The sequence below is a fragment of the Embiotoca jacksoni genome, unplaced genomic scaffold (genome assembly GCF_022577435.1).
Source record: "Embiotoca jacksoni isolate LCO1_2020_lvr unplaced genomic scaffold, fEmbJac1.0.p SCAF_3, whole genome shotgun sequence".
Taxonomy (NCBI): Eukaryota; Metazoa; Chordata; class Actinopteri; family Embiotocidae; genus Embiotoca; species Embiotoca jacksoni.
This window is the reverse complement of record NW_027185381.1, coordinates 19,414,743-19,442,527: the sequence shown is the minus strand read 5'-3', so window position 1 is coordinate 19,442,527 and position 27,785 is coordinate 19,414,743. Positions and strand designations below refer to the sequence as shown.

General features: G+C 39.8%; 1 protein-coding gene across 2 annotated transcripts; it reads right to left on the bottom strand.

The window, feature by feature from the left end:
* Positions 1-17: 17 nt before the first annotated feature.
* On the bottom strand, positions 18-27,785 carry pdhx (pyruvate dehydrogenase complex component X). 2 transcript variants are annotated; one of them, XM_069162754.1, is made up of 11 exons: positions 27,609-27,785; positions 25,524-25,607; positions 22,988-23,088; positions 17,221-17,429; positions 16,857-16,955; positions 11,297-11,450; positions 10,968-11,115; positions 8,469-8,527; positions 6,044-6,202; positions 1,958-2,022; positions 18-1,011 (listed from the first exon to the last, which is right to left on the bottom strand). In XM_069162754.1, the coding sequence occupies exons 1-11, from the start codon at positions 27,742-27,744 to the stop codon at positions 756-758; spliced, it is 1,470 nt and encodes a 489-aa protein (XP_069018855.1). In that variant the 5' UTR covers positions 27,745-27,785; the 3' UTR covers positions 18-755. The 2 variants fall into 2 exon arrangements, with proteins under 2 accessions (XP_069018855.1, XP_069018856.1); XM_069162755.1 differs by lacking the exon at positions 27,609-27,785 and adding an exon at positions 27,220-27,414.

Here is a 27,785-nt window from a genome sequence, read left to right as displayed (position 1 = left end):
TAAGACACACAAAGATCTGAAGGTTGAACAGTGTGTTTTTATTGGCATCTAAAGATACCATAACCTGAACATAATGGGTACACGTGGACTTGAATGATTTGTTATCAGTGATGTATGTTTTAAATAAGTTAAATAAAATGTTAACATGAACAATTAATAATTAACGAGTTAGATTCTTGAAATTTGTTACAACTGGGGATGGTTCATACGGGTTAAACCTTTTTGGAAACTGCATTGCCACAGATGCTCAGTAATAAATCCCTTTGACGAATGCACACGGGGGATGGAGTCGTTTATGGTACCGTTTGCATGTGTACTTATGGTGACAAGAGAGCCGATACACCGGGACTGAAAAATAGGACTTGAACCGGAATAAGCACTTTATATACAACACTATAATGTTAGACCTACCATCCATTTTCCAGAATATGGGACACACTTTGCAATGCGACTTCTATCTTGGGGATAGTTGGCACCAGAGCTAGAATCCTCGACTACTCTGGCTGAAGTCCACTTCAACTCCTCCTTCAACTCAAAACCTGGTGATTTTCTTTCAGAAGCAAGCCACAAACTGGAGTTTACATTATGTGCAAAGTTACTATTGTAAGCCTTAATCTAGGCAAGAATGGGTATCAACTATTTAAGAGCTCTCTGTCTGTTAGAGCACGAGCCAGGCTTGGTCATTTGCGTGTTTCTTGCTTTTTCTTACCAATCAGTTTCATAAAGATCTCTCTCTCTCTCTCTCTCTCTGTTTTTCAGGCGAGGGCCATGCGTTGCGGTCGTTCCAGGTTGGCACGGAATTTATCAAGAAACCGTGAGGCTAATTCATCATCCACTAGCCGTCCGTCACTGGACAACGTAACTGTCATCAGCTGCTGAGTGCGCAGCGTCTGGTCATCCTCGCACAGTCGCAGCTCAGCCCTGGAGGTCCCGACGGCAAGGATACACGCCTGAGGAGGGTTGATCACGGCACTGAAGCCGCTGATTCCGAACATCCCCAGGTTAGATATACTGCCACCGGGGGGGGGGGGGGAGTGAGGGGGGGGGGGGATGTAGGAGGGAGGAAGGGATGGGATGAGAGGAGACAGTACGCACATAGTTAAGCTCGGCAGGGGGAGATAACGCATAAGAACTAACTAAGCGGACATAATGGTGGCTGTCAAACCAACTCCTTGATGCCAAAAGGGACATTATCACTTGTAGTGATTGCATACAAAAAAAAAAAAAAAAAAAAAAAAAAAAAAAAAAAAAAAGAGACGGTGAATTAAGCACTTAAATATGATTTTCAGTCAACATCTTATTTTATAAAAGAGAACACTGAGAAGTAAATATTAATACAGCAGCGCCAGCTTCTGAAACTCCCCCTAAGTGTTGCGTATGATAGGCAAGACTGACCCGAGGGCAGTTTCCTGTTGGTCTTAATGAGAGTTGTAGCTCAGGGGGAGGATAAAACGAATAGAGGAAGGGGATACACATATATCCTGCAGAGGACAAAGGGGGCTGCATTTCTATAGGAATTCATCACTTCTCCCTGACACAGAAACCCCATTTATGTCTAAATGACATCATTAATTCTAATGAGTTAAAAAAGCCACGCAGTGGATAGCGCAGTAACTGATGGTCCCTGTCGCCCAAGACCACATTCAGTTGGGGCTCACATGAAATGTAGAATATGCATAATATATTCACTATCTGCGAAACCGGACGCAAGTCATGATAGCGGAAATTTAAGACGGTTATCTTGTTACTGAGTTGCAAAGGAAAGTTATGAGATAGAATTACATTTAGAGGCGAAAGGGCCGCTCCTCCCACACAAGGCAAATAGTTGAGTATAACTGTCAATTTTCTCATTTCAATAAAGATCGAAAAGTCTTGAAAATAACATTCGGTTTCATAATTCCGGCCCTTTTGATATGCATATTCTTCACCCATGAAATGATGCACGTCTTAGATTTACCTGAATGAGCCTCCCTGGTACTCCTCGGGTAGAAGTTTCCCATCTCGAGCCTTCTGGGACAGAGCCTTCGAAAACATCACAAGTTACTGTCAAGCTTTGCGTCAGAGAAGAAATGGAAGAAGCGTTGATGCCAGATACATATAATCTTAAACAAATACACAAATGATACGTGACATACAAAACTTGATGTACATGCGAGAATGTGAAATACGTCAGAGCTCCTGATTTGTCAAAGCGAATAAAGGAATAACCCTGCACAGTTTTGATTGACTGAGTGTGGCACTGAACCACAGTGTGTTTTGTTATTTTATTTACAGTAGGCCACTAAACCAAACAAGCCATCTACAGCCATGCAGCCCTGTGTAAGGCTGGGTATCAATAGAAAAATCTGATGCGGATACAGGCTCCTAAACGATTTCCGTTTTTGATACCAATTTTATGAACTCCATTTAAAAGAAAAATAAAAGAAAATTACGTGCGATACAAATCTTAATTTTTCATGCAGTTTGGAGAGGGGAAAGTGGAACCCAAATTGTTTTCTGTGGCTACATTAATCAACGTCCCCTAAATGCCTTACAGACACTACATTTTACTAATGTTCCCTAAACGCCTCGGCTCATGTAGCGTTACTTAGTCGCTCCCCACCCGGCTGCGCACCGAGAAGCCTCCAGTTAATGTGGCAGATGCAAATCAGACAGGTATGTGGACAAAAATGTGTTTGAAATGAATAAAATAAGCCGTTCACTGATGCTGATGAGATTCAGTCACGCATAAATGCGACCAAAGTTATGCCTGGGTATCAAAACTTGGCACTGAATGATGTTTCCATTTTGATAGAATGTAACAAAGGAATTTGGCTGTTCTGAGCATATTGGTGATCGTTAGTAGCAGCAAAGTGATAATAATTAATTGGGAGCCGCACATTGATATACATCAAATAGCTGGTGCATGCAACAGACTTATTTCAGACAAACTTTTTTCACACAGCGCAATTCAACAAAAGTGAAAAGCCTGTCAGTCAAAGTTTTATAGCAGTCAGACCTTTTGGTGAAAGGCTTACAGAGATACATTTTTCAAATATCACGTTCAAGAAAATGATTAAATGTCCACTGGCACACAGTGATATAAGTGGAAACTATCAGACTGTGCATTGCCAAAATGAAGAAAGGGAGTTGACAACACCCAGAAGGGAAGATGAGACATCTGGCGACAAAAGACAGACACATTACGCCAGCCAGGTTCTGTGGATCATCGTTCTATAGCTGCATGAATGAAAGTGACAAGCTTGAAGAAAGCACAATGTAACTGTCAGATAGGAACAAAGTTTGATAATCGTATTGTTTCTCATGTATGCACTTGATCCACTTCACCTTCACTAGGGATGACTCTTTAATTTCAGTCACATCAAAGATCAACGTTTCACTTTGTGAAAATACAGGTTCAACATTAAGCTACACACAGTGATGAAGTAACAAATAGGCTCTTGTTGAAAATGGACCTTTCATCCTATTCTAAGCTCTAAGCTGCATCGGCACCACGTCTTTGTACAAAATGAACTTTGTTATAATGGAATCGTTCTTAAAAGGTTAATGCGGGGACACAACCAACACAGAAAGTTGAGAATGACTCACATGGTCATGAGATACAGTGGTGGGAGGGGGCGGCGGCGGTGGTGGGTACGTTTGAGACAAGAACTCATGCCCTCATTCAAACCACATGTTGATTTTAATTTGAGACCGATAAGCATCAGCAAATGTAGATTTAACTCGGGGCAGAAGCAGTAAATAGCAGCGGGAGGCAAAGAACATTTTGAAAGCTTAAGTGGATGGAAATGTGTTATTGCCTATGTGTATAGGTGCATGTTGGTGATGTAACATTTAATAAATCGATTTGATATCAAAACACTAATGGACAATGTTTTATTTGACTTGAAGTAATAAAAAAAAAAAAATGCAGCACACCGACTATATTTTCCAAATGGGGGGTCAAAATAGGGGCAAACTGATATTAATAACAATGCAGTTTAAGAATGGCAGACAAAGATATGACGAGAAGAATTTCAGTTCTCCAAAAAAAAACAATTTCTTTTCAAAATTAATGGAAAGAGGAAATGGTGAAGCAAAAGAGGAATAGCTCATGATCCAAAGGATACCACCGCCTTTGTTTGTTGGGCGTGTGTAGCTCAATCAAACACGCACATCATTTCATTGCTGATGGAAACGACAACATACAATGCTGAGGTGTACACAAGCATCACGTGTGCTCAGACTCATCCAGATGCATCAAAACTCATTGGGTAACATTTCCTCATTCAATAGTTCAACGATCCTAAACCTACGGCCAAAGTGAGCAAAGAGCTCCACTCATATCCTCAAGCGGCCGAGTCGGTCACCTGATGTCAGTCCATTCGAGCTGCATTCCGCTTGCTGAAGAACAAACTTTAGTTAGGCAGAAAGATGTCACAACAGACACGAGCTGATGTGGTTGGCGGCGACACTGAGGGCCGGGAAAGCGTCTCCGAGAGGATACAAAGTGTCTGCTGATGTGTATGGGCGGAGGATTTTCCACAACATATTAAAAATGATTATTCTTTTTTTTGGACTTCATGTAAACCTTTCACTTTCATCAAATATTGCATTTAACACTAACAAAAAACAAATATGTTGTATGTTACAATAGATTTATACAATATTTTGTGCTATATTGTAGTGTAGCTCCATCCTGAAACACTATGACTGGCATAGAATAGCATTGTGTTATTATAATCCTTGCAGTGCTTTGTGTTGTCGTATTATTTGTGATGGACTGTGAACTAAACGTCTTTAACATTTTTGTATACAGAATAATACGCAGACGTTGTATGCCATGTATGCCAACGCTCATGTATAAAATATATGCTTCTAATATACTGTATACAATGTATAGGTTAAAGGTAGCAGCTATGTGTAGTCAACAGGGCGACGAATCAAACGCGTAAATTGTAAATTTGAAAAGGTGAGTCAAACTGTAATGAAATACTGCGACACTACTTATCTCTACAATCACATGTTGAGGTGACACATCATTTCCAGTGCTACGGAATATTTCACAACGCCTCACTTACGTCAATAGCATCAGTGTGACAAGATGTCTATCGAGAGAAACAGACGGCACTCGGGTTGAAGTAATCGCATAAATTGCAAGAGCGGATCGCATGGATTAAAGCCATTACAGCGCAGTCATGAATGCTGGAATCTGAGTAATAGGACGTCTAAAATCTAATTACACACCCTCTCAACTGAACCATCAGCAACTCTCACTGACACTCGGGACACATACTGGGTGTCATGCCCAACAACGACCACACCTATTCTCATCGCTGCCAACTTGGTAATACGAGTAGAAGAAGAACTCCCCCACTCGTACTACCTCAGCCGCTGTCACTGCCAGTACTAATGCAGGTACTTCGGCTGTGGTCACCGCCACTATTACTGCTGCCGACATAAAAATGGGATGTCAAAAATGTACCGGCATTAATTCGGGTAAAAAGCATTCGAACAATACTGCCTAACGTTGTGTAGAAACCATCATGAATCAATGAGCAGTTAGAAAGAGCTGCCCATTGCTGCTTTATACTCCAGCTGTGGCCAGTGGCAGCTTAAACCTGCTCCCAAAAAAACCCCTCTAAATCAAACTATGCCAAATCTACAGACCTTTTACAGCTGAAGGAAGCAACTCCTGCTCCACATACTCTGATATAATGACCGGAGGGGGGACTACTTTGAATAAAATAAAGTTCAAGCCTGAAGGCAAGCCCAACTCTACAGATGTCTCCAGCTATTTTTTTTTTTTTCATACAGTTGGACTGCAGTCCAGTCTCAATTCCCATATCTCTTTCCATGTACAAATGACCAGAAAACTCCATGTCTTCACCTGTGAAGTGAAACACTGGACACCCCCACAGCTTCAAGTTATAATCTACCAACCAGGGAAGAAATCCAGAGAAAATGCTTTTGTACAAGGGGTTGAGGAGCTCATTTATAGCATCTTATAATGTATAGAAAATGTTCTATTGTCTTTAAATGGTTTTATCCATGTGATCTTTACCTTAGCATTAGCTGAGATCTCCTGCACTCCTTTGTTTGCAGCATCCTTGATGATTGGAGTAATGAGGCCTTTGTTAGTTGCCACGGCAATTGAGATATGGATGGAATCGAGCACACGGGGTCCATCACCAGACCAGGTCACATTTACGTCTGGCATTTCCTATAACAAAGAGTCAGAGGTCAACCCAGGTCCTACCCGAGTTTAAAATGTAAAACTGACAAGACAAAAAGACATAAAGTGAAAAGCATGAAGAATTATGTGTCCCCAAATTGATTCCAGAGTGCTTTCATGCAGTAATGTGTAATATTACTGCACAGATAAAATGAGGACTTGATCTCTGCTGTGGTGGAGCTTCTATAATAAAATAGATAAATACATAGTGAAAAAGCAAAACAGATGTTTTACTTTTTCACAGGAAATCCTCTTTATTATTTTTTGGGGCGTGACCTACAAACACCAATGAAAATGGTGACATTAAATTGACCACTTCCTGATGTACTAAGGTCAACTTGGGGGAAAAAATACAGTACTTCTGCCAATTCTGTGATGCTACAGTGTTACACAAGCAAATGACATATCTTAGTCGAGTGGACGAACCAATAAAAAGAAGTGTTTTGCTCACGTTGTACTAACAGTAAAACATTGTGGGCCTGCTTTACTAAGATCTCAAATAAAGGGCATTAAATTGTTTGTTTTCTCCAAAAGTTTGTACATTTATTTTGCACCCGTTTTCCGGTTGATTTACTAAGAGTATTTGCATCACTGATATCAGATGCAAATCACTGTATTTAAATGACGAGTTTGCGTTTGTTAAAGTGATTGCAGCCGTTCTAACAGAACGACTTCAAAAGGAAAAGGAAATCTGATCGCATTGAAATTAAGAATTATAAAAATAACAAGAACAAAATGCTTTATAAGAGATTGTCAGGAAGGAAGTTGATACTGTGGGAAGAACAAAAAGGCGAAAAAAACTACTTAATAATAAAAAGTTGGCAATGAAACAGGAGGGACGGTAAGATGCTTCGATCAGCAGGTTCAGCTCTTTCTGTGATGAGCAGGTGAATTAGTGTCATTCAGTGTGTCGTGACTGTTCGGGAACCTTATGAAGTTACCTGTGAATTCTGCACACCTGAATAACGGGACTGGCTGGGATATAACCGCAGCGATACGCTGGAATGACCCAGAGGCAGGAAAATGCTGAGTAGCAATCATTTTTATTTTTTTAATTGCTGGTATTATGTTGCTTCTCCTTGTTGTTGGCTGTAAATCACAATTCAGTTCATTCAATAACTCAGAAATGTCATCGTTGGACAAACTATATGTCTAAATACTTGTTTGCCTCCGTCATCTCAAAAATGTTTAAACGGGTGTAAAACCATGTTCTTCTCACCACAATAAGAGCAGCCGTCTCTCCAGATTTGTGCAACTGATTAACACGTTCCTTTCAGTCGTTCTCCTATTTCTACTTTCAGGTTTAGTAAATATCATTGTGGGTGCAAAATGTATGTATTTGCATTTCCCAGTATTTTGCACGCTCGAGTAGAAACACCCAATATTACATATGCATTCAGGCAAACATGCAAAATGGACAACACGTGTTGAATTGCACATTTGAAAGACGCAATCCTTACTGCACGTCGTCAGTAGATCAGCTTGGACATTTTTTTTGCGGGTGATGTGAAGTTTGCACGTGACTTTACGCACGCAGATAAATCAGCCCCTGTGTCTGGACTATGAGAGAGCCTTGTGGTGCTTTAGCGTTTTATACCACTGCCATCACGTGGGAAATGTACATTTATGTTCCACATTCCTCATATTTACTGTAACACAGGCATCAAATAGCCAGTTTTGTCTGCTGTTGCTTGGTCTTCATGCAACATGCATATCTAGCCGTGGTCTGTTTAACACAATGCTGAGGCTCCCACAGTCTTAGATACATGCGAATGCTTAGTGCTGACAAGTATTCTTAAACAAATAAGTGAGTGATTGGAACTGATGTTCTTATGAGATGCTGCTGGGACATTCCTGTCTGGAATAACTAAATTACAAGATGGATGCATCTATTTTTACCACCCTCCCCCATCCCAATGCCTTCCACACATTCCTCTAATCGAACAACAGAGTCTTTCTTTAGTGTTTGTTTAAAAAAAACCAAACAAACAAAAAAAAAACTTCTGTAAACAGGCATTTTGGAGATCATCATCCCTCAGTTTGTTTTCTGTTATGTTTTTCTGTTATGTCTGTATGTGCACAGGCTTTGTTAAGGACTGACAGAAATTAAAGTTCAGCTACCTGTTGGCAAATTGTAAATTAAACATGATATAATAAAAATACAGAAGATTACAGGATGAAGAAATGAAAGCACTTGCTTAAATTTGTCAAAGAACCAATTATAAGAAATGAAGAGATTCTAAATAATACTTACCCTGAGTGTAACAGCGGCTGCCTTGATAATGAAGTCATTAACAGACACTTTGATCTGTTCTGAAAAGACAAAGAATAATCTATGAACTTGATTCAAGCTCTTATAAGAATCAACATCTGTAATATCTGCTTTTTACCATAATTAATGGAAGGAAGTGGCTGGACAGCTAAAAGAAAGGGTTTGGTAAATATCTAAGCACAGTCAAAGACAGCTATGACAAACCATCAACATAGAGGCAGAGGACATCTACTCTGTAAAAGACCTGCAAAGAGTCATACTGCACAAAGCAGTCTGTTGAGGGTTAAACTAATAAATACAAAATATTGTTTTTGACATTAGCCTCCATTTTAAACTTTCGCCAATGAGTGATACTATACATACAATCAGGTTTAAAAAAAACACAAAAAAAACCTATATATTATTGACCTGCACTCCAGCAATCATTAGCATTGGCTCCACTCAATGTGTCAATATGTGATACCAGCGGGCCAGGCGGGCTTGGACTGGCATCACTGCCAACTCCTACTTGCCCGATAGTGCGGTACCAGACAGTTATGAACGCTGTGAGCAGGATGATTAATGAGCTAACCGTGAAATCGCTCTGCTCCTGAACAATGAGAGTCCGCAAAAACAACCGGACACAGAATCACACCCTCAGTACACACACAACTTCGCTAATAGCTCTGGAATGGCCGTCCCGTTTCCTCCATCACAGACACAGGGCCCAGAGAGATTCACTGGTTGTTTGACACCGAGGCAAGGTTAGGCTAAATAAAGCTTGTTTTAAAACAGTAAACTGAAAAGCACTCTTGCTATAACAACATGAAAAATAGCCCAAAGTAAGCACAGACAACATTCTAGTCATTAAAGATAAATAGGTTTTGCAGTAAATGTGTCTGAAAAGTGACTGTTGTTACACATGAAAAACGTTCCCTTTCTCTGGTTGTGGTATAAACTTCCTTTTACAAAAACGCATACATCTGGATGTCCGTTGCACAAGAGGATGCGGTTTGCTCAATAACCGTAGTTTGAGAAGGCTGCGAGGCAGATAAAGTAAAAGGGTGGTTCACCAAAAATGTGAGAAAAACACTGCTGGCGGTTGACTAATCAAGCTCCATCCACATAATACCTCTGATAATAACTCTTATGAAAGGGCTGATCTACTTTCCTTTCGTACACATTGCCCTCACTCATATATTTTGCTTCGCAGGCCTTTAACGCTTTTCTTCGTCTTGAATTCTCTCATTTATTACATAGTGCTCAACAAAAGAGCAAACACTCAAAGGAATCTACTTGAAACACTTTGAACCAGAGAGAAATGTATACTCTTGTAGTGTACTTTAGTGTCCTATAAATAGGGCTGGGCAATATATAAATTTGACATCAATATTGTGAAATGAGTTTAGATATCGCCTTCGATTTTGGATCTCATACTGTCGTGACATGTTGTCTTTGCCTGCTTTTAAAGGCTACCTTACAGTAAAGTGATGTCATTTACGGCACTCGCCAAACACATCGAGCCATTATATTATTTGCCTTTACCCACTCAGTCATTATATTCACATTACTTGCGATTATTTATCAAAAAATTAATTTGGTAAATATTTTGCGAATGCACCAATAGTCATCCCAACATTTTTACTGAATTTTGTCACTGAACTTGTTTGTTGTTACCATTTGTTTTCTGAAATTTATTGAGCCATTTCAAGTTAGCTGAGGCAGCCACCAGTTTAGTCTAATGTGTCATTTATACCCACTTCATGACCCATAGAACATATGAGCTCTCTCCCACCCGTACCCTTGTTGAGTAAGTCTTGGAAACAGTCAAATGTGATGGATGGTTTAAAAAAAAAAAAAAAAAAAAAAATCTAAATTAACTTCACACATAATGCAATAACCAGAAAAAAAAATCTAAATGAAATTGGGGTCAATATTTGATGTGATCAGCCATTGCTTTTAAAACAGCAACAATTCTGTAAGGGACTTGGCAGGTAGGTTGTTCAAAGCATATTGGGGAACGAGCCACAGTTCCTCATGGATTTAGGCCGTCTCGGTTGTTTTTGTCTCTTTATGTAATTCCAAACTGACTATGACGGAAAGAATGATGTTGCAGGCATCCCTGATTGTATCACTTGATAGATATAAATCTAAACATCTAGATTGCCTAAAATCTCCAAAGTACTGTAAACAAACATCAATTTCCCTGTATGAGGAATAAAAGCCAACATCTCCGTGGGATGGAGATGTATGTGTGTGTGTGTGTGTGTGTGTGTGTGTGTGTCGATTTGAACCCGAGGAACATGACTACCCTGACAGAGTACGACACGTTTTCTGAACACGAGTGTCAGTCATGTGAAAACCCTGAAATTCAAATCTTTATGGAAAAGTTGCCTTGACACTCTTAAGAGTCAGACATTAACTGAAGGACATGATGCTAACATGTGTATGTAAAAAACTGTTTTAATGCAAACAAGCTCACTTCCAGTCTTGTGTTTTTACCTTTGGCCAGATCTTTGCGGAGCTGCATGACGGCAGCCATGTCACAGTCAACAGAGGCATACGCATGGGGGATGGTGGTCTTCGATTGGGTTAGTCTTTGAGCAATTACACGCCGCACATTTGTGGCTGGGATCTCGGTGAAAGTTCCCTGAGGAGGACAAGTGGAGGGAAACGAAGGTAAATCACCAAATGAGGGAAAAAAAAAAAAAAAAAAAAAAGGGCGTTTAGAGAGAGCAACAGTGAGAGGTGAGGGGAGGGTTTTTCTTTTTTTAAATTCTGAATGATATTTTGCTGTTTCTTAGTGCTGAGAGAGTGTGAGAAGTGCTCACCGGGGCTCCTGGTTTTCCTGGTATGGAGAGAGGAGGTATGTTGGGTCTGCTGCCTGGGGCTGGAGGAGTAGCAGCCGGGGTGAGGACAGGACTCAGGGCAACCGGGTCTGGTGTTGCTTTGGGCGGAGATGTCTTCAAAAGATTCAGTGCGTCTCTAAAGTAAAAAACAAACAAACCAACAGGAAATTAAATATGAGACAAACTCTGGTAGGAGAAGAAACACTGATACATTTTAACAATATTATATTCCTAGTTAAATATTTCTTGTAAAACAGAACACATCAAATAATGTATTGTTATTCTGGAAAGGGGCAAAAAGATGCAAATTCCCTTAAACCTTTGGTACCATGACCACACATGCTTCGATACCACCACATCAGAGCATTGGCTCAGAACGTAGGCAAATACCATATCTGGATAAAATGAAACATTCAAGATGTTATCATACATTCAGTCGAACATTTACACGAGATACAAGGCTTCGCAGTTTCTTCCAAAACATTCACATAATGTTCTGAATTTTATTTGTGTCCATGTTTGTTGAACTGCACTTGTACACCGGCTGATTTAACACATCAAACCCGAGATGAACTTTGCTATTTCATGCCTCTCTTTGTATGAAATCAAATACAAAATTATTTCTGCTGGATGAAAAGTGCTGTAATTGATTTTTCTTTGACCATTATAAATGAAATTACAACTGTGTGAAGCAGCAATCCCACAGCTAATGACAGTAGAATAATGCTTTGTTCACCCAGATGCTCCCTCTCGGAGTCCAGTGGCACTCTGCTGGGTTCATCCGTTTTATTGTTTGCGTCATGCTTGTCGAGAGGAAACTTTCGGTTATCTGTAAATGGATGGGTGTCATGAGAATCATATGCTCATCCCAAACACCATCAGGGCAGGCAGGATCAGGTGTCAGGTGCAGCAGGGGACAAGCCTATTCAAAACCTTGGTTTCATAATCCTTCCTACTGGCAGGGTGAGACATGGACATCTCTACTTTCCTCCGAAGACACCAAAACTAAATATAGCAGACTGATTATTTTTTTTGGACTTCATGTTAAGTTGCATACTTTAAAGAATTCCCCTCTTGCAACTTATCCCACTTTTAACATGACCTATTATTATTACCTCGAACAGACAGTAAAAATTTGATATGACTACTCTTTAACTGGAGTGATATCATTTAATGAACATTGCCTTGTACAGCATAATAGGGATCATTTCCTCGTAATAGGCTACTATTTCATAATATTGTGAAGAAAGTGACAACATGAGCTGGTAAAGGATACGACAGACCGGATGACAGTATACTGAGAAATCCGCCCTCGATGTTTTTCACCCATAATTTTGGTCTTTGCAGCGACAGGGCTGGGAGGGGCAGGTATCAGGTGTGACTGTTCTGTGCTCTCTGGTTCCAGTTCAGTGCACTGCAGTCTACCTACCAACATGCATCCAGTCTTTTGTCTGGACCAGCTGCCTCTGACCGTACCATGCAGCAAGGAACAGTCTGGGCCCCACAGCTATGTCTTCCTTCCTTGTCTGTGAGCTGCTTCTTCTTTTTTCTTTTTTTTCTTTTTTTTTTTAATTCCCTCTGGCACACTAGTTCTTCCTTTTCTCTTACTGATAGGGGTATTTGTTTGTGGAGTGGCTAAGGCAACTTGGAAATCCCCCAACAAACCTGAGGGACTACACCGAGTGTTTATAAATTACAGACTGACACAAATTCCACCACAAAAAACGAATAGGAATATCCCGTATATAAATTGACCAAATGTTTCTGTTGTGAAATGAATGCAGGTCAACTGCATGTGGTTTTCAAACCAACCGTTTACACCTCTGTTGACAACCAAGGCAAACCAGCCTCTGAAAGAGTGGGAGAAGGTGACTAGAATATTAAAAAGGGACCGAGGCAACACTCACATGCACATAGACAGAAAGGAAGAACCAACTGTGAATAGACACACATGAAAACTTTGTCTTCTGCTGCCACCTAGGACAGACTAAAATGAGAGAAAGGGTGTTGAAGTTATGAAACCCACTCTACTGGATTAGTAGATTCTAATACAAATAACGAATTACTGAAATTGAGTCTAGTGTTAAAGCAGACTAGAAGATGCTGACTTTAGTAAAAAAAAAAAAAAAAGAAAGAAAAAAGAAAAAAAAAGAAGCGTTGCAAATTCAAATCAAGTACACTTACATCACATTTAGATGGCAAAACAAGAGCAAACTAAATAACAATAGGGCTTTCGCACCTCTGGTGCTCGGGCCCTAATAAAAAAATATGTCAAAATCAAAAATTCACTCCTTGAGGAAGTTGTCCCAAAAAAGTTTTAGTCAAGTGTTTCAGTAAGAAAATGTGCTTTTGAAACAACCGGTGACTTAACAATATAAATAGTACTGTATGGCTGATGGTAACATGGTGATAAAAGGCATTAACAACTGTTTCTAACAACATCTCTTTAAAAAAAAAAAAACCTGTACTGTATTTTCATACTTTTTAATGACTTCGAATTTTACCCAAGACATTGTATTGTCTTAAAGTGGGTTCATGTATACTCTGATTATACTGATAATAGAAAGGTATTACTTCAGCTAAAGCACAGGTCTGATGCTTTACATGCCAGAGAGCCAGGGAACAAGCAAGCCTCTCACTGTTAAAGAGTACCTGTGTTGGTCAAGGTCAATCATTAATCATTAAACAAACAAAAACAGCCGAGCTTTTGGACCAACCCACATGGCTATTTAACCCATTTTGTGAGTTTTTCCATAAACATGACTAAACTGTAGGAAGCAAAAAGTTCAAACAAAAGATTTTACAATTCATTCAGTGCCACAGAATAGCAACCAAGTGACATTTAACAGCTATGGACTTAAATTATAACTTTCAAATATCAGCACAGCAGTTTTTTTTCCAATGTATTACAGTGTATCCTTCTGAACTACTGCGATACTTGCACTGCATGCTTGACAAGTGCAATCAAGAGGGTTATAATAAATATACACTGATAAATATATATGTGGTTAAAAAACAAACAAGTTAATAATAACGTGCTCTTTTTACCTATAGGACAATACAAATAAACACGAGGGGTATGGCTTAAGGTAACATTTATGACAAACATTAGTCCTCACTGTGTTGCCTCTTGGCGAACACAGCCTATTTGGTAAAAGATAAGGAGAGAAAGGTAGAGGTCGAAATATATTTGTTTGTATACTGTTTTAACCCCTCCCCCCTCCCTCCCCCCTGTGGCTTATGTAATATGCAATGATCTCATCCCTGGGTTGCGTGACCTCCGTTATTCATGTCCAATACAGAGGGGCCTTGCTGGAGCAGAGGGTGAAATGGGAGGGGTACCTTTCCCTAGATTCAGGCTTATCTGATGTGCCAACAGGACAAAGAAAAGGGAATTGGGTCTGTTATTATGCCCTTTCACGAAGGAGCTAAGCCTATGTGAATTTGAGATTGGTTTCTGACAAGAGAAGAACTGTTCAGTCTCACCATATATTTATGCTAAGCCTATACTAATACACTATTATAAGCCATTCTGTAATATCAAACTTAACATATCCAAAAGATAATGACTAAAAGGTAATTGCTAAAACACAAAAATATAACATATTTGGATTCCATCAGTTATTGAGTATATATAATAATTATGAACATTTTACCTCACATTTGAGATACTTCTCTCATGACTGTCTCTAGTATGTGCATTTGGCAGCCTCGTCTGCAGATCTGTAGTACATCCTGCGAGTTCAAAAGTCACTTAGGTTTGTGGCTGGACCGAGCAGGTTTTTTTGTATTTACATTAGACGTCATATATATTACTGGTTGATTAGCATGTTTTACTAACAAGATCCTGACTTGTAGCTGTACATTTGTCAAATTGTTTATTTGTCATCCTGAAATCCCCCTTTTTCAAAGAAAACACTATCCACATAAAAAAAAGACAAAACTACACCTTTTACTCCCCAGATTAGTAGTGCTTTAAAAGGTGTATTGGCTTTTTATCTGGCCAGCAAACTGTTTCAACAGCACATCATTCAGTTCAGGAAGACCTCTTTGCAACCAGAGGCTCATCTCTCTCTCTCATCTGGAACTTTCATTGGTTTCCTTTCAGCATCAGCCTTTGTTTCTGAGTTAATTAGCCAGCTTAAGTGTCAGTAAGTGAATTGGCTGGCAAACCATCCATGCAAATCTCAAGTCCAACCGAGGGTTTAAAGAGAGGCATCTAAGCAACCCTGTCAAATCATGGGGATATAATTAAAACCGCATTACGAATTACACAATTAAAACTTCAAAACCTGGAAATCCATCGGACTCCCATAAAGCACACAGCACGCTCATGTTTATGAACCGAGAGGATTAATTACAGCTTTATACTTCATACACAGAACATATCAATACATTAACTCTCTTGTCTAGAACAAGAATGTTCCCCGTTTGCCATTTAAGAAACTTTGAAATTAGAATTTTGATTTGTAATTTTCTGTTGCAATTAAAATGGACCCTTTTGTTTTAGTCATTAGTCTAAAATTCTAATGAGTAAAACACTCAATGTTAAATTGGCTAAATCAATGTGCATATGAGGCCTGCAAGCAGCAGTTGATGCACTTTTTAATGATACTACCGAGAAGAGTTTTTAAACATAAAGCATAGAAGTGATGTTTTAAATCCAGTTAAGTTTACGAATTATGCGTTAAGAGGAACGACTTTGCTGAATTCCGAGGAATCCTAAGTCTTTAAGGTGACACATCATATACAGCATATTTCTCCTTCACTGCACACACACACACACACACACACACACAAAAGCATATGTTCTTTGTTTCTATGGTCACCAGTGGGTCCCAGAGACTGGGTTGCTATGGCAACAGAAATGTCTTGATGAGATTCCCCAGCAGGGAGTTAGGTGGGTAACAAGTGCATTCAATCAGGTCCCTACAGCAGGTAGCCATTAGAGTTGTGTGTGTTTTTGTGTGTTCACAGCTTTCCGTTGTGTGAATTCACCACTTAGCAGGATTAAAACACCTAAAATCTTAACCACATCTTTTTCATTCGCCGAGCCTCCTCCATATTTCTGTTCACACAGCCTATACTCTTGATCTGTTAAACTGATCTGCACACTTCATCTTCAGCTCTACATTGACAGTAACAGACATTAGTCAACAGAATCATCATCCCTCACTCAAGATCTTTTTGTGATAACGCTCAACTTAAATCGAGTGCAAACAAACAATGCAGCAAAAAGCAAAGCAAAAGAGCAAGTCAAAGATAAAAATATGAAGTTTCAAAAAAATCTTGTTAACAATGCTTTTTTCAGTCAGTATTAGTTTTATCATTAATATGAATATTAAGTGTGATAGGTCATATTATAATTATCTGTAGGGTGTAATGATTTTTACAAATTGTTACAGCTTCCACAAAAAAAATTAATTTTCTTTCACGTAAAAAAAATTAATATATATATTTTGTCAAAATGTTTCCATCATTAATTAGTGAAATAATTATCTTTTGCTCTTTCTAACCTCAGCTAACTCATTCAAACACGTACTCTTTGGTGATCAATCCTCTTGGTCCAGTAGGTGTGGCCAGTCTTGGGTCTATGCCATTGGTGTTCAGAATGTGTCTTGCTGCTGGACTCAGACGCAACCTGAACAAGAGAAAGAGAGTGTGGCAAAATGTTATGCTTTTGCTTTAAAGACTTAACTTTAATCTTGATGTTCTGATAAAAAAACAAAAACAATCTGTTTAATGCTATCTTTATTTCTTAAAAGCAAGAATAGATAACTAAAAGCTTTTTTATAAGCATTTTTAAATTTGAGGTTTTAGAGAAACCACTATACACTAATTAACCTATTTATTTGACAGCTCTGATTTGAGCAACCAAAAAAAAAAAAAAGGAAAGTGACACTTACGGTCCTGATGTGACAGGTTTTGGTGGAGGAGGTGGAGAGGGAGCTGCAGGGGCCACAACCGAGGCAGAGGCTGTTTGTTCAGCAGGAGGAGCTACAGATGGAGGTGCAGCATCTGGAGGGGGGATCTCAACCTGCTTCCAGTCCTGCCCTTCCTCCACCATGAGGGCTATGAGAGTGCCAAGGGGCACGTTGTGACTGCCCTCTTCCATCTGTGAAGAGGGCGAGAGAGACACTTATACAGTGAGTGGGGAGCATTAACAAAACTGGTTCCATCACTTCATAACTGTAACTGAGACCGCTAGAATTAAGGTGAAGGACTCCTGATGTACGATTTTTAAGCAAAAGATAAAAAGTAGATGAAGGGAAAGTGAGACTGAGGTTAACACGGCGTTCATTTCACAGATAAACAGTTTGACAGCCATTATAAGGGCACCTCTTGAAAAATGGCACTTCCTCATCAGTAATTTCATTACCCGTCTTGAAAAAGCTGAACAATGCTTGAATAGCTTCTTGCAGTGCCCTGGATGAGTTTTTATGCTGTTCAAAGCTGTTACCATTTATTCACTATCTTTTTACGGAGTAATCCAAATCCACTGCAAGCCTTTAGCTACTCTCCCCAAGCTGTTCAAGCCTCACATATTGATCAGCCTAAATGAAAGGCTAAGCACGACACAGAGGGGTTGAACTGCAGCACTTCATCACTTTTCAAAAGGCATCTCCTGAGTGAGCTGCCTCCTCTAAATGTGTAGCTCAATATGACAGAGCAGCAGGAGGCAGATGTGCTGTTGTACTCAACCATCCAACACACCACTGATCAGTCGAGAGAAAACAACTGAATAAATATTCCAAAAATATTTATCAATTACATGATGCAGTTTTAATGGGACAATTGTGAAAGTGAAGTTGTGAACATACTCTACCAAACTGTCCAGCAGCGAGGTTATGGAGATAAACACACAGATGAACACGACGAGCACAATTTGCATTCAGTATTAGCTCTGCAGTTCACAGCACTGCTGTACAGTGCTAACATTTGAAATACACCCAATCAATTTATAGAATAAGAAAATAACTGCGTCTGATAAAACACTAGCGGCTCAGTGAACTTTGTTATAAAAGTAAATCTGCCATGTATTGAAAAACGAAATGATGATGTAAGAGCAAATCTAGACTAACCAAAAGGTGCAATATACTGGCACACAAGAGCACAACACACCAGATGGTGAAATAGATCCGTGACACAGCTTTCAGATGAAGTGCAAACATATGTTTAATGTATGACTAACAAAGTCAATTGCTATTTTCTCTCTAACTTACACTTTTTTCTCAAAGGATAAATAAGTCAGGTGTGTGTGTGTGTGTGTGTGTGTGTGTGTGTGTGTGTGTGTGTGTGTGTGTGTGTGTGTGCGTGCGTGTGCGTGCGTGCGTGTTAAGCTTGTCGTCTGTCTTGTTCTTCATGTTTAATGTCTTGGCCAGTGGTAGGTGATAGATGAGGGTAAGCGTAAGCGCCTCTCGGGGAAACCCAGAGATCTGTAAATTTCTACAGAGATCCCTCTCTTCAGTCCCAAAACAATTTTTCCACGGTAGAAAATGGAGACCCAATATGTTTCCCACAATAACTGTGGTATCGCGACACAACCGACGTAGTGATATGTGATTAGGATATCTGCGTGTAACTCGAGGAAAACATGAGACCAAACAGACATTTTAAATGACGACGAGTGCAAATCCCAGCTTTTGGTGAAGTGTCAGACAGCAGAACAGTTCATGTGTATAGATAATGATCACAAAAGACAGTATTATAATTCTTATGCTTATTCGTATGTTAATTATTACAACCCATTAAAAATAATGTATCATAAATGTATCTGCATAATCTACCCAAAATAGATTTGCACCCATCGAACCATGTTATTTGCCTATTTTGTTTGAAAATCTGTTAGAAAATACTTTTTTGCCAGCACTCAAAGTGGCGTTATGTCCAACTGTTAGTTCGAATTTAACATTGTTTTCCAGCTGAATCTCAGTACTGTTAGTAGCCACTCCTCCTCGCTACCTCCCAGCGTCAACCAACAGAAGTCATTTCTTCATTTGTGCCAAATGCTGTCAAATATTTATCCTACCCCTGTTGTATTTAAGATCAATCTAAATGTAGCCAGTCTGATTAGTTTTATATATATCAAAACAATTGTGATTTATATTTTCCACTGTGTTAAAGCATATAAATCTCTGCGCACGCACACACAGACACAGACAGAACACCTGGGTGGATTCTCACAGTAAAATCACATGCACAGTAGCCAGTATGCATCATGGGGAGTTGCATAAAAAGATGAATAGCACGCTGCAGTGGTGTGGGGCTCAACACTGCCATCAAATGGTTATAGAACACACAGAAAGGTATAGGACGTGTAACTTGTGTTCACACCTCAGTGTTTGCAATGGCTCAAAATAGCCACCATTTTTGACAAAGTTGGTTTCCCTTATGTCCAAAGAGATGCTGCTGTCAGACAGAAGCAGCTAGCAGTGTAATTCCATCCGCAATATGAGCATGTCAAATCATGAACATTTCACCTTCACAGTCTTAATGTACTCAAGTCTAGACTGGTACACTATATAAACTATGAAAAACATCTGGAGAGTCTCTTCAATCACATGTAGTGTGATGTAACACTGAAGCATACACTTTAGGTTTGTTACAGTTTGGATCAATTGGCTCTTCTTTTATAATGTTGGAAAATTTGCGTTCTGTAAAAAATAAATAAATTGGAATTTGTAATTAAATCCACATTCAATGGTTCTACATTAATGGATGACCACTTTTGTATAATGTAATTGGTCAATTGTGTGATCTCTCATCTTCAAGTTGTGTTTACACAAGCTGGCACGATCTATAGCCTTCTGAGGGGCAACATTCTCTAACGCATCTCAGAAAAAAGCTCTTCAGAGACCTCTCGAGCCCATCAGCAAGGCTAATGATATTACCAAGTCAGAGTGGACCATTTATGAGGTTTAACCTACTCATCACCAAAATGTTAACACACAGCCATACAAACCCCATGGGAGTCTCCTCAGCTCAGCTACAATAGGCTCAGCCTTGACATCTTTTGAATCTCCTTTTAGCATTAACCAGTTTTGAAAGTTAGAGCTGTAAAGCTTTGGATTTACATTCCCTAAAACGTGCACATTTTAGGTTTGTCATCGAGTTGTTACAACAGATCATGTCCAATGTACACAGAACTGGAGACGGTGCCAATAAAGCTCAGCACAGAACAATCTCTGATCGTACAGTGTATGAAAAGGCTTACTTGTAAAAGGAATATGGATTTAGACTAAACATGAACACACACACTAGGAAAAAAACAGAGCGAGCTTGTTTAGTTAGTGGGACAAGGTTTGTCTCTGATCAATAGAGCATGACATATAATGCACAAAGAGGATTGCAGCTAGATCCTTTGTCTTAACACCAACAGGCTGCCATTCCAATGAAATCGCTCACATAAAATCACAAAGACTTACAATTCAAACTGTAGCTCAGTCAACTTATTCCTTTTGGGCATCCTGAGCTCGCTAACCACAACCATGGCATTCTGCGTTTATACCGTCAAGTAATCTTAATCACAAGTCATTTACTTTTTTCCTTGAAATATTTTTGGATTGCTCTTACTTTCTCTAAAGGGTAGATGCCATGAAGTAATGTGCCAACTCAGTCCGAACCTCTTTTCCCCAATGCACTGCTTGTCTTCCCTGAAGGAAAATATGGATCTTTTTGCCAACAGCCTACAGGCTAGAAAATCCACATTAAAATTCATCTGGTTAGAAGTTCTGGAGCAAACAAAACAGACAGGCTTTTTGGCCATTTTGACCGAAGACTTCTACAAGGTTAGAAAGTGATTTATAACATCAATTGATTTAGAGGAGTTGCTGATGGTTAAATTGATCCCCTGGATGACAGTATGCGGAGATGAAGAGAAGGTGGGGGTAAAGGGAAAGATACATGGGAAAGAGACAGAACCACAGAACATGTCGGACATCTTCATTAATTCATATTAATCTTATCTGCTATTTGCTAATGATTTCAATCACCAACTAATCCACTTTCACCTACTGATATCTATCAAGCCATTTCTGGTGTTCTTCAATTCATGCTCAGTAACATTCATATTCATATTGAACAAAGAGGACCAGCGTGCATCTATGTATCTGCAAACGTGCGTGTCATTTCCTCATGCCTATGATTGACTGCACTTGGTGCTGATTTTCAGATTAAAGTCCTCGGGTCAGGGTAGGCAACGCAGTAAAAGCATGATGAGATGCAGTAATCTGTGTTCATGGTGTGGGTGTTCCTATATCCAACCTCCATATCACAACATAAGCAAGATCTACCCCCAGTTCACTTACCCCAAAGAGCTCTGGTTGGAAATTGGTAAAGGGGCCAGAGTGTTACTTGACCCCCATAAATAACCCCTGTGGAGCACCAGTTCCACATCTGTCCAGGCATTTAGCCACAGACAGGTAATTATGGCAGTCTCTAAATTGGAAACCTGCTGGGTGCTTGGAGAGCCACAGTTACACCACTAAGGGCTAATGTACTCTGACCCAGACGAAGTAGATGCCACATTTGCCATGCAATGCAATGGTAGTGAAAAAAAAATCTCTGGAATACTGGCCATGTCGGCTGTTTTTTATTTTACCCAAACACATACTCTGTATCACAGAAAGAAAGAAAGAAAGAAAGAAAGAAAGAAAGGGAGAGAGAGAGAGAGCGACAGAGAGCGAGAGAGTAGGGGGCTTATCGAAGCAGACCATCTTTCTCTGCCAGCTAAAGCCCCTACCCCCCAATTCTTGGTTGGTTGCTATGGAAACTACCTCATCCTCACAGCAGCTAAGTGAGGGAATGTGAACGAATGGAGCCAAGTGAAGTGAAAGACATGAAAAATGACATGGAGGCCGATGGTTTAATAATTGTCAATAGAGTGCACGGTGTACTCGTGAATGATTATGAATCTGGGTGTGCATTTGTGATGCGTATTTGTTGATGCAGACTGGCTGTGTATTTATTATTTGTTAAGGTTTTACAAACAGACACGTTGCCTAATTGAACCCTGCTCCACTCAGGCATCACCGCAACATGAGTATGTCAAAAATTACACGGCCGTTACACGTCATATAATTAGATAAGGCAATCTCTGTGACATGGTGCAGAGGATCGGGCAGGAACGTGCAATAACAGTTCAATGTCATCCCTCAGCTTTTGAAATAGGGGAGGCCAGGAAAGTGAACTTATCCTGCTTAAGTTACTAGGTAATAATGACTTCTGTTCAGTGTGACAAACATGTGGCGGAGTACTGATGAAAGACAAGTGATCATTCTGTCTCTGGCAACCTATTAAAAATTCAAACAACAAACAGCCCACTGGGGGGATGGAAAGCAAGAAATATTTGTCAGCGAAGGCACCTCGTCAAAGCTTTGCTGTCACTGTATAGGGAAAACAGATTTAACAAGCATAGCCAATTAGCATACGCAACAAGGGAAAGACTCACAAATATTAAGAGGAGAACATCCTGTGAACCATTTTCTAACTACTGCACACACATTTAAATACACCGCAACTTAACATGTCCTTAACCTCCCCCTTTTTTTATAAATGTAACAACACCACACTCGAGGTTTAAATGTGCTTGTTGTTTGCAAGTAAATTGCCTCCAAATTCCCTTTTTATCATCTCCTGCAGAACAGGCTTGTGTGTGTGTTTTTGTTCACTCACCAATATCTTTGCCAAGATACCGTCGTCATTAGACTCCATGGTAACCACAGCCTTGTCGGTCTCAATCTCACAAAGGGCATCGCCTGCTGCCACTTCCTCACCTGTGGGAGTAAAAAAAGATATGCGAGAACCTTTAAATTAAAATAAACATGTATTTGGCATTCAAGCACCCAATTTCCAAACAATGTTTTGATTGTCAAGGGGTTTCGGACCTTCGTTAAAGTGCAAGCCAAAGATTCATTTGAGCTGTGATTGAAAATAGAAGGATCACAGTCATCTGCTCTTACACTGGGGCTTTGCACACAGATAGAACAAATCAAATGTCATATAAATTAGAGAAATTCCACTGAAAGGACAAAAAGGTTATGGAGCAAAAAATATCCGTTCTGGCTTTGCCTTGCATATCAAATGAAGCCTAATCAATGTTTCATGGGAAAGAATGTGAGATACGGAAATGCAGCGTGTCTGTTAGGAGAGATCTTTCCCTATCCTTACAATCCTAGCAGATTCCCACCAGTCTACTCCATGAAAGAGCTGGACTATATTATCATCTGATTAGCAGTAAAGGAGGATGTCAAATAGGACCCAGTGGTTTAGTTTATCATGCTCATATACACACTTGGAGAAACCACTGGCATTCAAATGGAGAAATACACAAATACATGGGATGTAATCAGCTCTTGGGAAACAGAGAAAACGCAAACTACTGTTATCAGTTGTACACTGAGCATTTGGAGGGAGGCTGTGGCTCAGACGGTAGATTTTGTTGAATACTAATCGGAAGGTTGGTGGTTCAATCCCCAGCTCCTCCTGTCCACATGCCTAAGTGTCCTTGAGCAAGACACTGAACCCTAAGTTGCTCCTAATGGTGTACCATTGGTGTGTGAATGTGCTCCTGATGGCAGCACCTTGCATGGTGATCTGTCTCATTAGTGTGTGAATGGGAAAACCATGTTAAAGCGCTTTGAGACCAAAAGGTGATACAGAAGTACAGACCATTTACCATTACCATTTACACATCATCTGTGGAGGAAATGCTTTAGAAATCAATAGTTTAAATTAAAAAAGGGTTTTGGTTACATTGTAGCCCAAAGCACTTGCAGTCAATCTGTTTCATGGAGTCAGTTAAGACCAGACACAGTGTGAGTGAACCCTCTTCATGACATATCTCCATGTGTTAAGATGCAAAGAAGAGGTAAGATATACAAGATAAAGGGTTATTCAGATATGATATCGAGTCGCATTTCATTTGGCATAAAAAGCTGTAAGACGGTATCAGCTGCGCATTTAGCAAAGACTAGGAAAATCAAGGACAGTGGAATGACAAAGGTAAAAAAAACCTCAAATTAATACCCACATTTAAAAAAAGAGATGAGTCTGTGGAGTTTGTTTAGGGTACAGTGAGGTGTAGGGAGTAAACAGGAAGAACAGGTGGAAGAGTAGATGGGGATGGGAGGGCAAAGGTAGAACAAGCAGAGGAAGTATTGACATTGGAAGCCCCTGAGAGTGAGTAAAGATTGGATTTGTATGAAGCTTTAACACTGAATGACCCCAGGGGTTAGGTGTGATGTGCAATATTAAAGATTAAACAGACGACCCTGGGCCTTTTCACCCTCTATAAGAATGCAACAACAACAAAAATACACTCTATAGTAGAGGGCCAGGATTGTGTTAACATAATATATTTGCTGTACAAATAAATCTCAGAAATCTAAACTTTTCAATATTGTTTCAATCTTCTTCTTCTTCTAAAAAAAGGAAATTAAAAAATTTCAGGTTGATGTTCCCGGCCCTTGAATCCTAATTCAAGAAGCTGGAACATAACTGTTAAGTGTACTTTATTGAAAAAATAATTTCTTCACACAAGATTTCACTGGAGACTGATTAAATATATTCTTTTATAAAATCCTACGAACTTATGGGCAACAATATCTTGTGCAAATGAAAGAAAGTAGCCTTTTAAAAGTGTTTTTCTTCTCACTGAGAATTTATTTTTGCCTTCCCTTTCTCACTTATACATGAACATATCTCAGCCCAAGTCACAGAAGCACATGGCAACACAGCAGAGCGGCCAATCAGAATTCAGCATGCTGCCTCTTGATAAATGAGTGCGGCTGAGCAGAGTTGCTAAGCAGTGATGAATAGCGACTGCTGCGATCCTTGAGCCAATTAGCCACCAGAGGCCCTCAGGTGATCCACTGCTCAGGCCTCTGTCTTACAAAGCAATGGGATGTCATGGAGGTAAAGATTAGTGCTGCTGTCGGTCTGTTATAGTGGGAAAAATGAAATGCTGAGCTTTTGATTCAGATATCTACATGTAGAGGCCGTTACTTTGAGAATTATATCAATTTGGACAACACGTGAGTGTTCAAATTTACAGCAAGGAGGGGGAATTCCATGTGTAAAAAATACTGAGGAAATCTGTCCCTTTGGAAAACAAAGTAGTTGAACAGCAATTAGCAAAGAGACATCAAGTAGAAGGTGTGGCAAGGAGAGCTGCCTCTGAAAGTCTTGTTTCATCATGTGTTTCCTTTACCTTCTTTCTTCAGCCATTTGACTATGTTTCCCTGCTCCATGGTGGGGGAGAGAGCTGGCATTTGCACTTTGAGTGGGCTGACACCTGTAGGATGGAGAGGGAATAACATTCAATTTACATGAAGGCATGCAGCAAAGTCAGGGATCATCCTGCTTAAAAGTAAAGCATAATGAATCCATACAACAACAACAAAAAAACAAAACAAAACAAAAATTCCCATTCAGAACCCCCCTTGCAGCCCCTGTCTTTAACTTCAAGTAGGATACATGAATGTCAAAACAAATCAAGTAACAAACCCAGAAGTAGCTGCACTTGGATGCAATAAGCCCCTCGGTGGGGGGAGGGGAGAGAGAGAGGGGGGGTCAACGTGCAGAGCACAGGAAGAGGCAGCGCCACTATGAAAGAAGAATGCTGGCAGGTCACTTATGTTATTGTAATCCTGGCTGACACTCCACCAGAGGCTGTAGAGGCACTCATATCCGTGCAGGCCTTTGAGCCGCCATCAAAGCACCCCACTGTCACCAGCTACCGTCACCAACAAGGCCAGATTACAGGCGGCTCACAGCATTGTGTTGGACACTGGCTGTCGGACCAAAGCACAAATCCAGGCGTCCCTTCTTTACTACAACTTAGCCTGCAGTGCTACATAAATAAAACAGTCGGGTTTATTTCTCAGACATGGCAGTGGGAACAGCCCTTTCTTTTTTGTGTTCCTTACGCCCAACGAACTGCACTCACATTGCAGCCATTTACAATATACTGAAATAGAATATATGATACACGTGATATACGATGAAGAAAAGACAGAAATAGTAGCTGGATAAGGCAGAGGCGAGGAGTATGCGCACTTTTTTTTTTTAAATTGTTTTTTCACATGACAATATGCACTGGGAAAAATACATACAAACATTTTTAAGACTTTTTTTTTTTAATCCAAGGTGTCAGAAACCAAATAAAATGAAACAAATCCAATTAAAACTGGACAAATGGACTCAACGATGCATCAAAGAAAAAGATGAAGAGTTTTGTTGTTGTAGTTGATTCTTTTAAGAGCTTTGCTTCATTGAAGCCCATCAATCAAACTTCTGTTAAAACGTGCAAAGCCTGTGAGGCCTGTGTGCTGCTGCCATCTGCTGGATATCTGGGGGTGTCACAAAACTTGACTTGAAGTAAGATGAACACAGTCCTTCAGTATCACGTTTCTTGTTACTGTTGTCCCTCAGTATCTGACAATTAAAAAAATATCAATTGTTAAACTTGTTCATACGTCTACGTCTGACTGTATTCTCATAAACTACAGCTAGTTTAGGAAACCAATTGTGGTCCAATAGGCAGCTTACACGGGTGGAGAAGAGAAACGGAAAGCCTGCAAGGCATTTAAATTGTAAATTTGCTGTTAGTGTATCTTACATTTTCTATCAAGCAATAAACTCCATAAAAGTAAAATTCTTGCATATTTATAGATTCTGGATTTTTCAACGAGGCAGGAAGTGTCATTTTAAAAATGTCTATTTTCTATCCGGGTAAATTACCTTTTTAAATGGGTATAAAAAAAAACAACAACAAAAAAACAACATCTAATCAGACAGAAACAAAGAGTACTTTATATGTTCAAACATGCCTGGACGGAAATATATAGTCAAACAACAGTAAAAAAAAAAAATATACATTTACATTTTCAAATCACATTAATCACCTCTTTTTTTACGTGTTGGTACCTGTCAGTCGGTCTTTTTTGTTTGTTTGGTGTGTGTACTTCAGTAAATAAAGCAAATAAAGTTGGTATTTCCATCATATCTGCACTGTGATCATTTATATTTACAAAGCCTGAAGGGCAAACATTATAATTTACATCTTCCAATGTTAGGTGCTACCAGGTGTCTTCTTCTTCTTCTTCTTCACATGGTGTATTATTAAACTATGATTTAACGGTGGCATAAAAGTAAAGCGACGCAGTAATCTAGCATTTCAAGTATTGACATTATTAACACTTTGAAGTTGGAAAAATAAGACTCGTTCACTATAAACACCGCCGAAGCAAATGCGAGACGCCACGACAGCTGCGTTAAACCGCGCGGCACTCACCGAGCATCCATGGGGACTGAAAGAGGTGTCTGACGCGGTCCTGCCGGGGGTGCGCGGCCCGCAAACATTTATTAAAACGAGACAACCTTAGGCCAAATAAAATTCCTTGACGACCCAGACGCAAGGATGCCGCCATGTTGTCGTCCTCAAAGTCTGCGAGACGCGTCTGTACTTCTG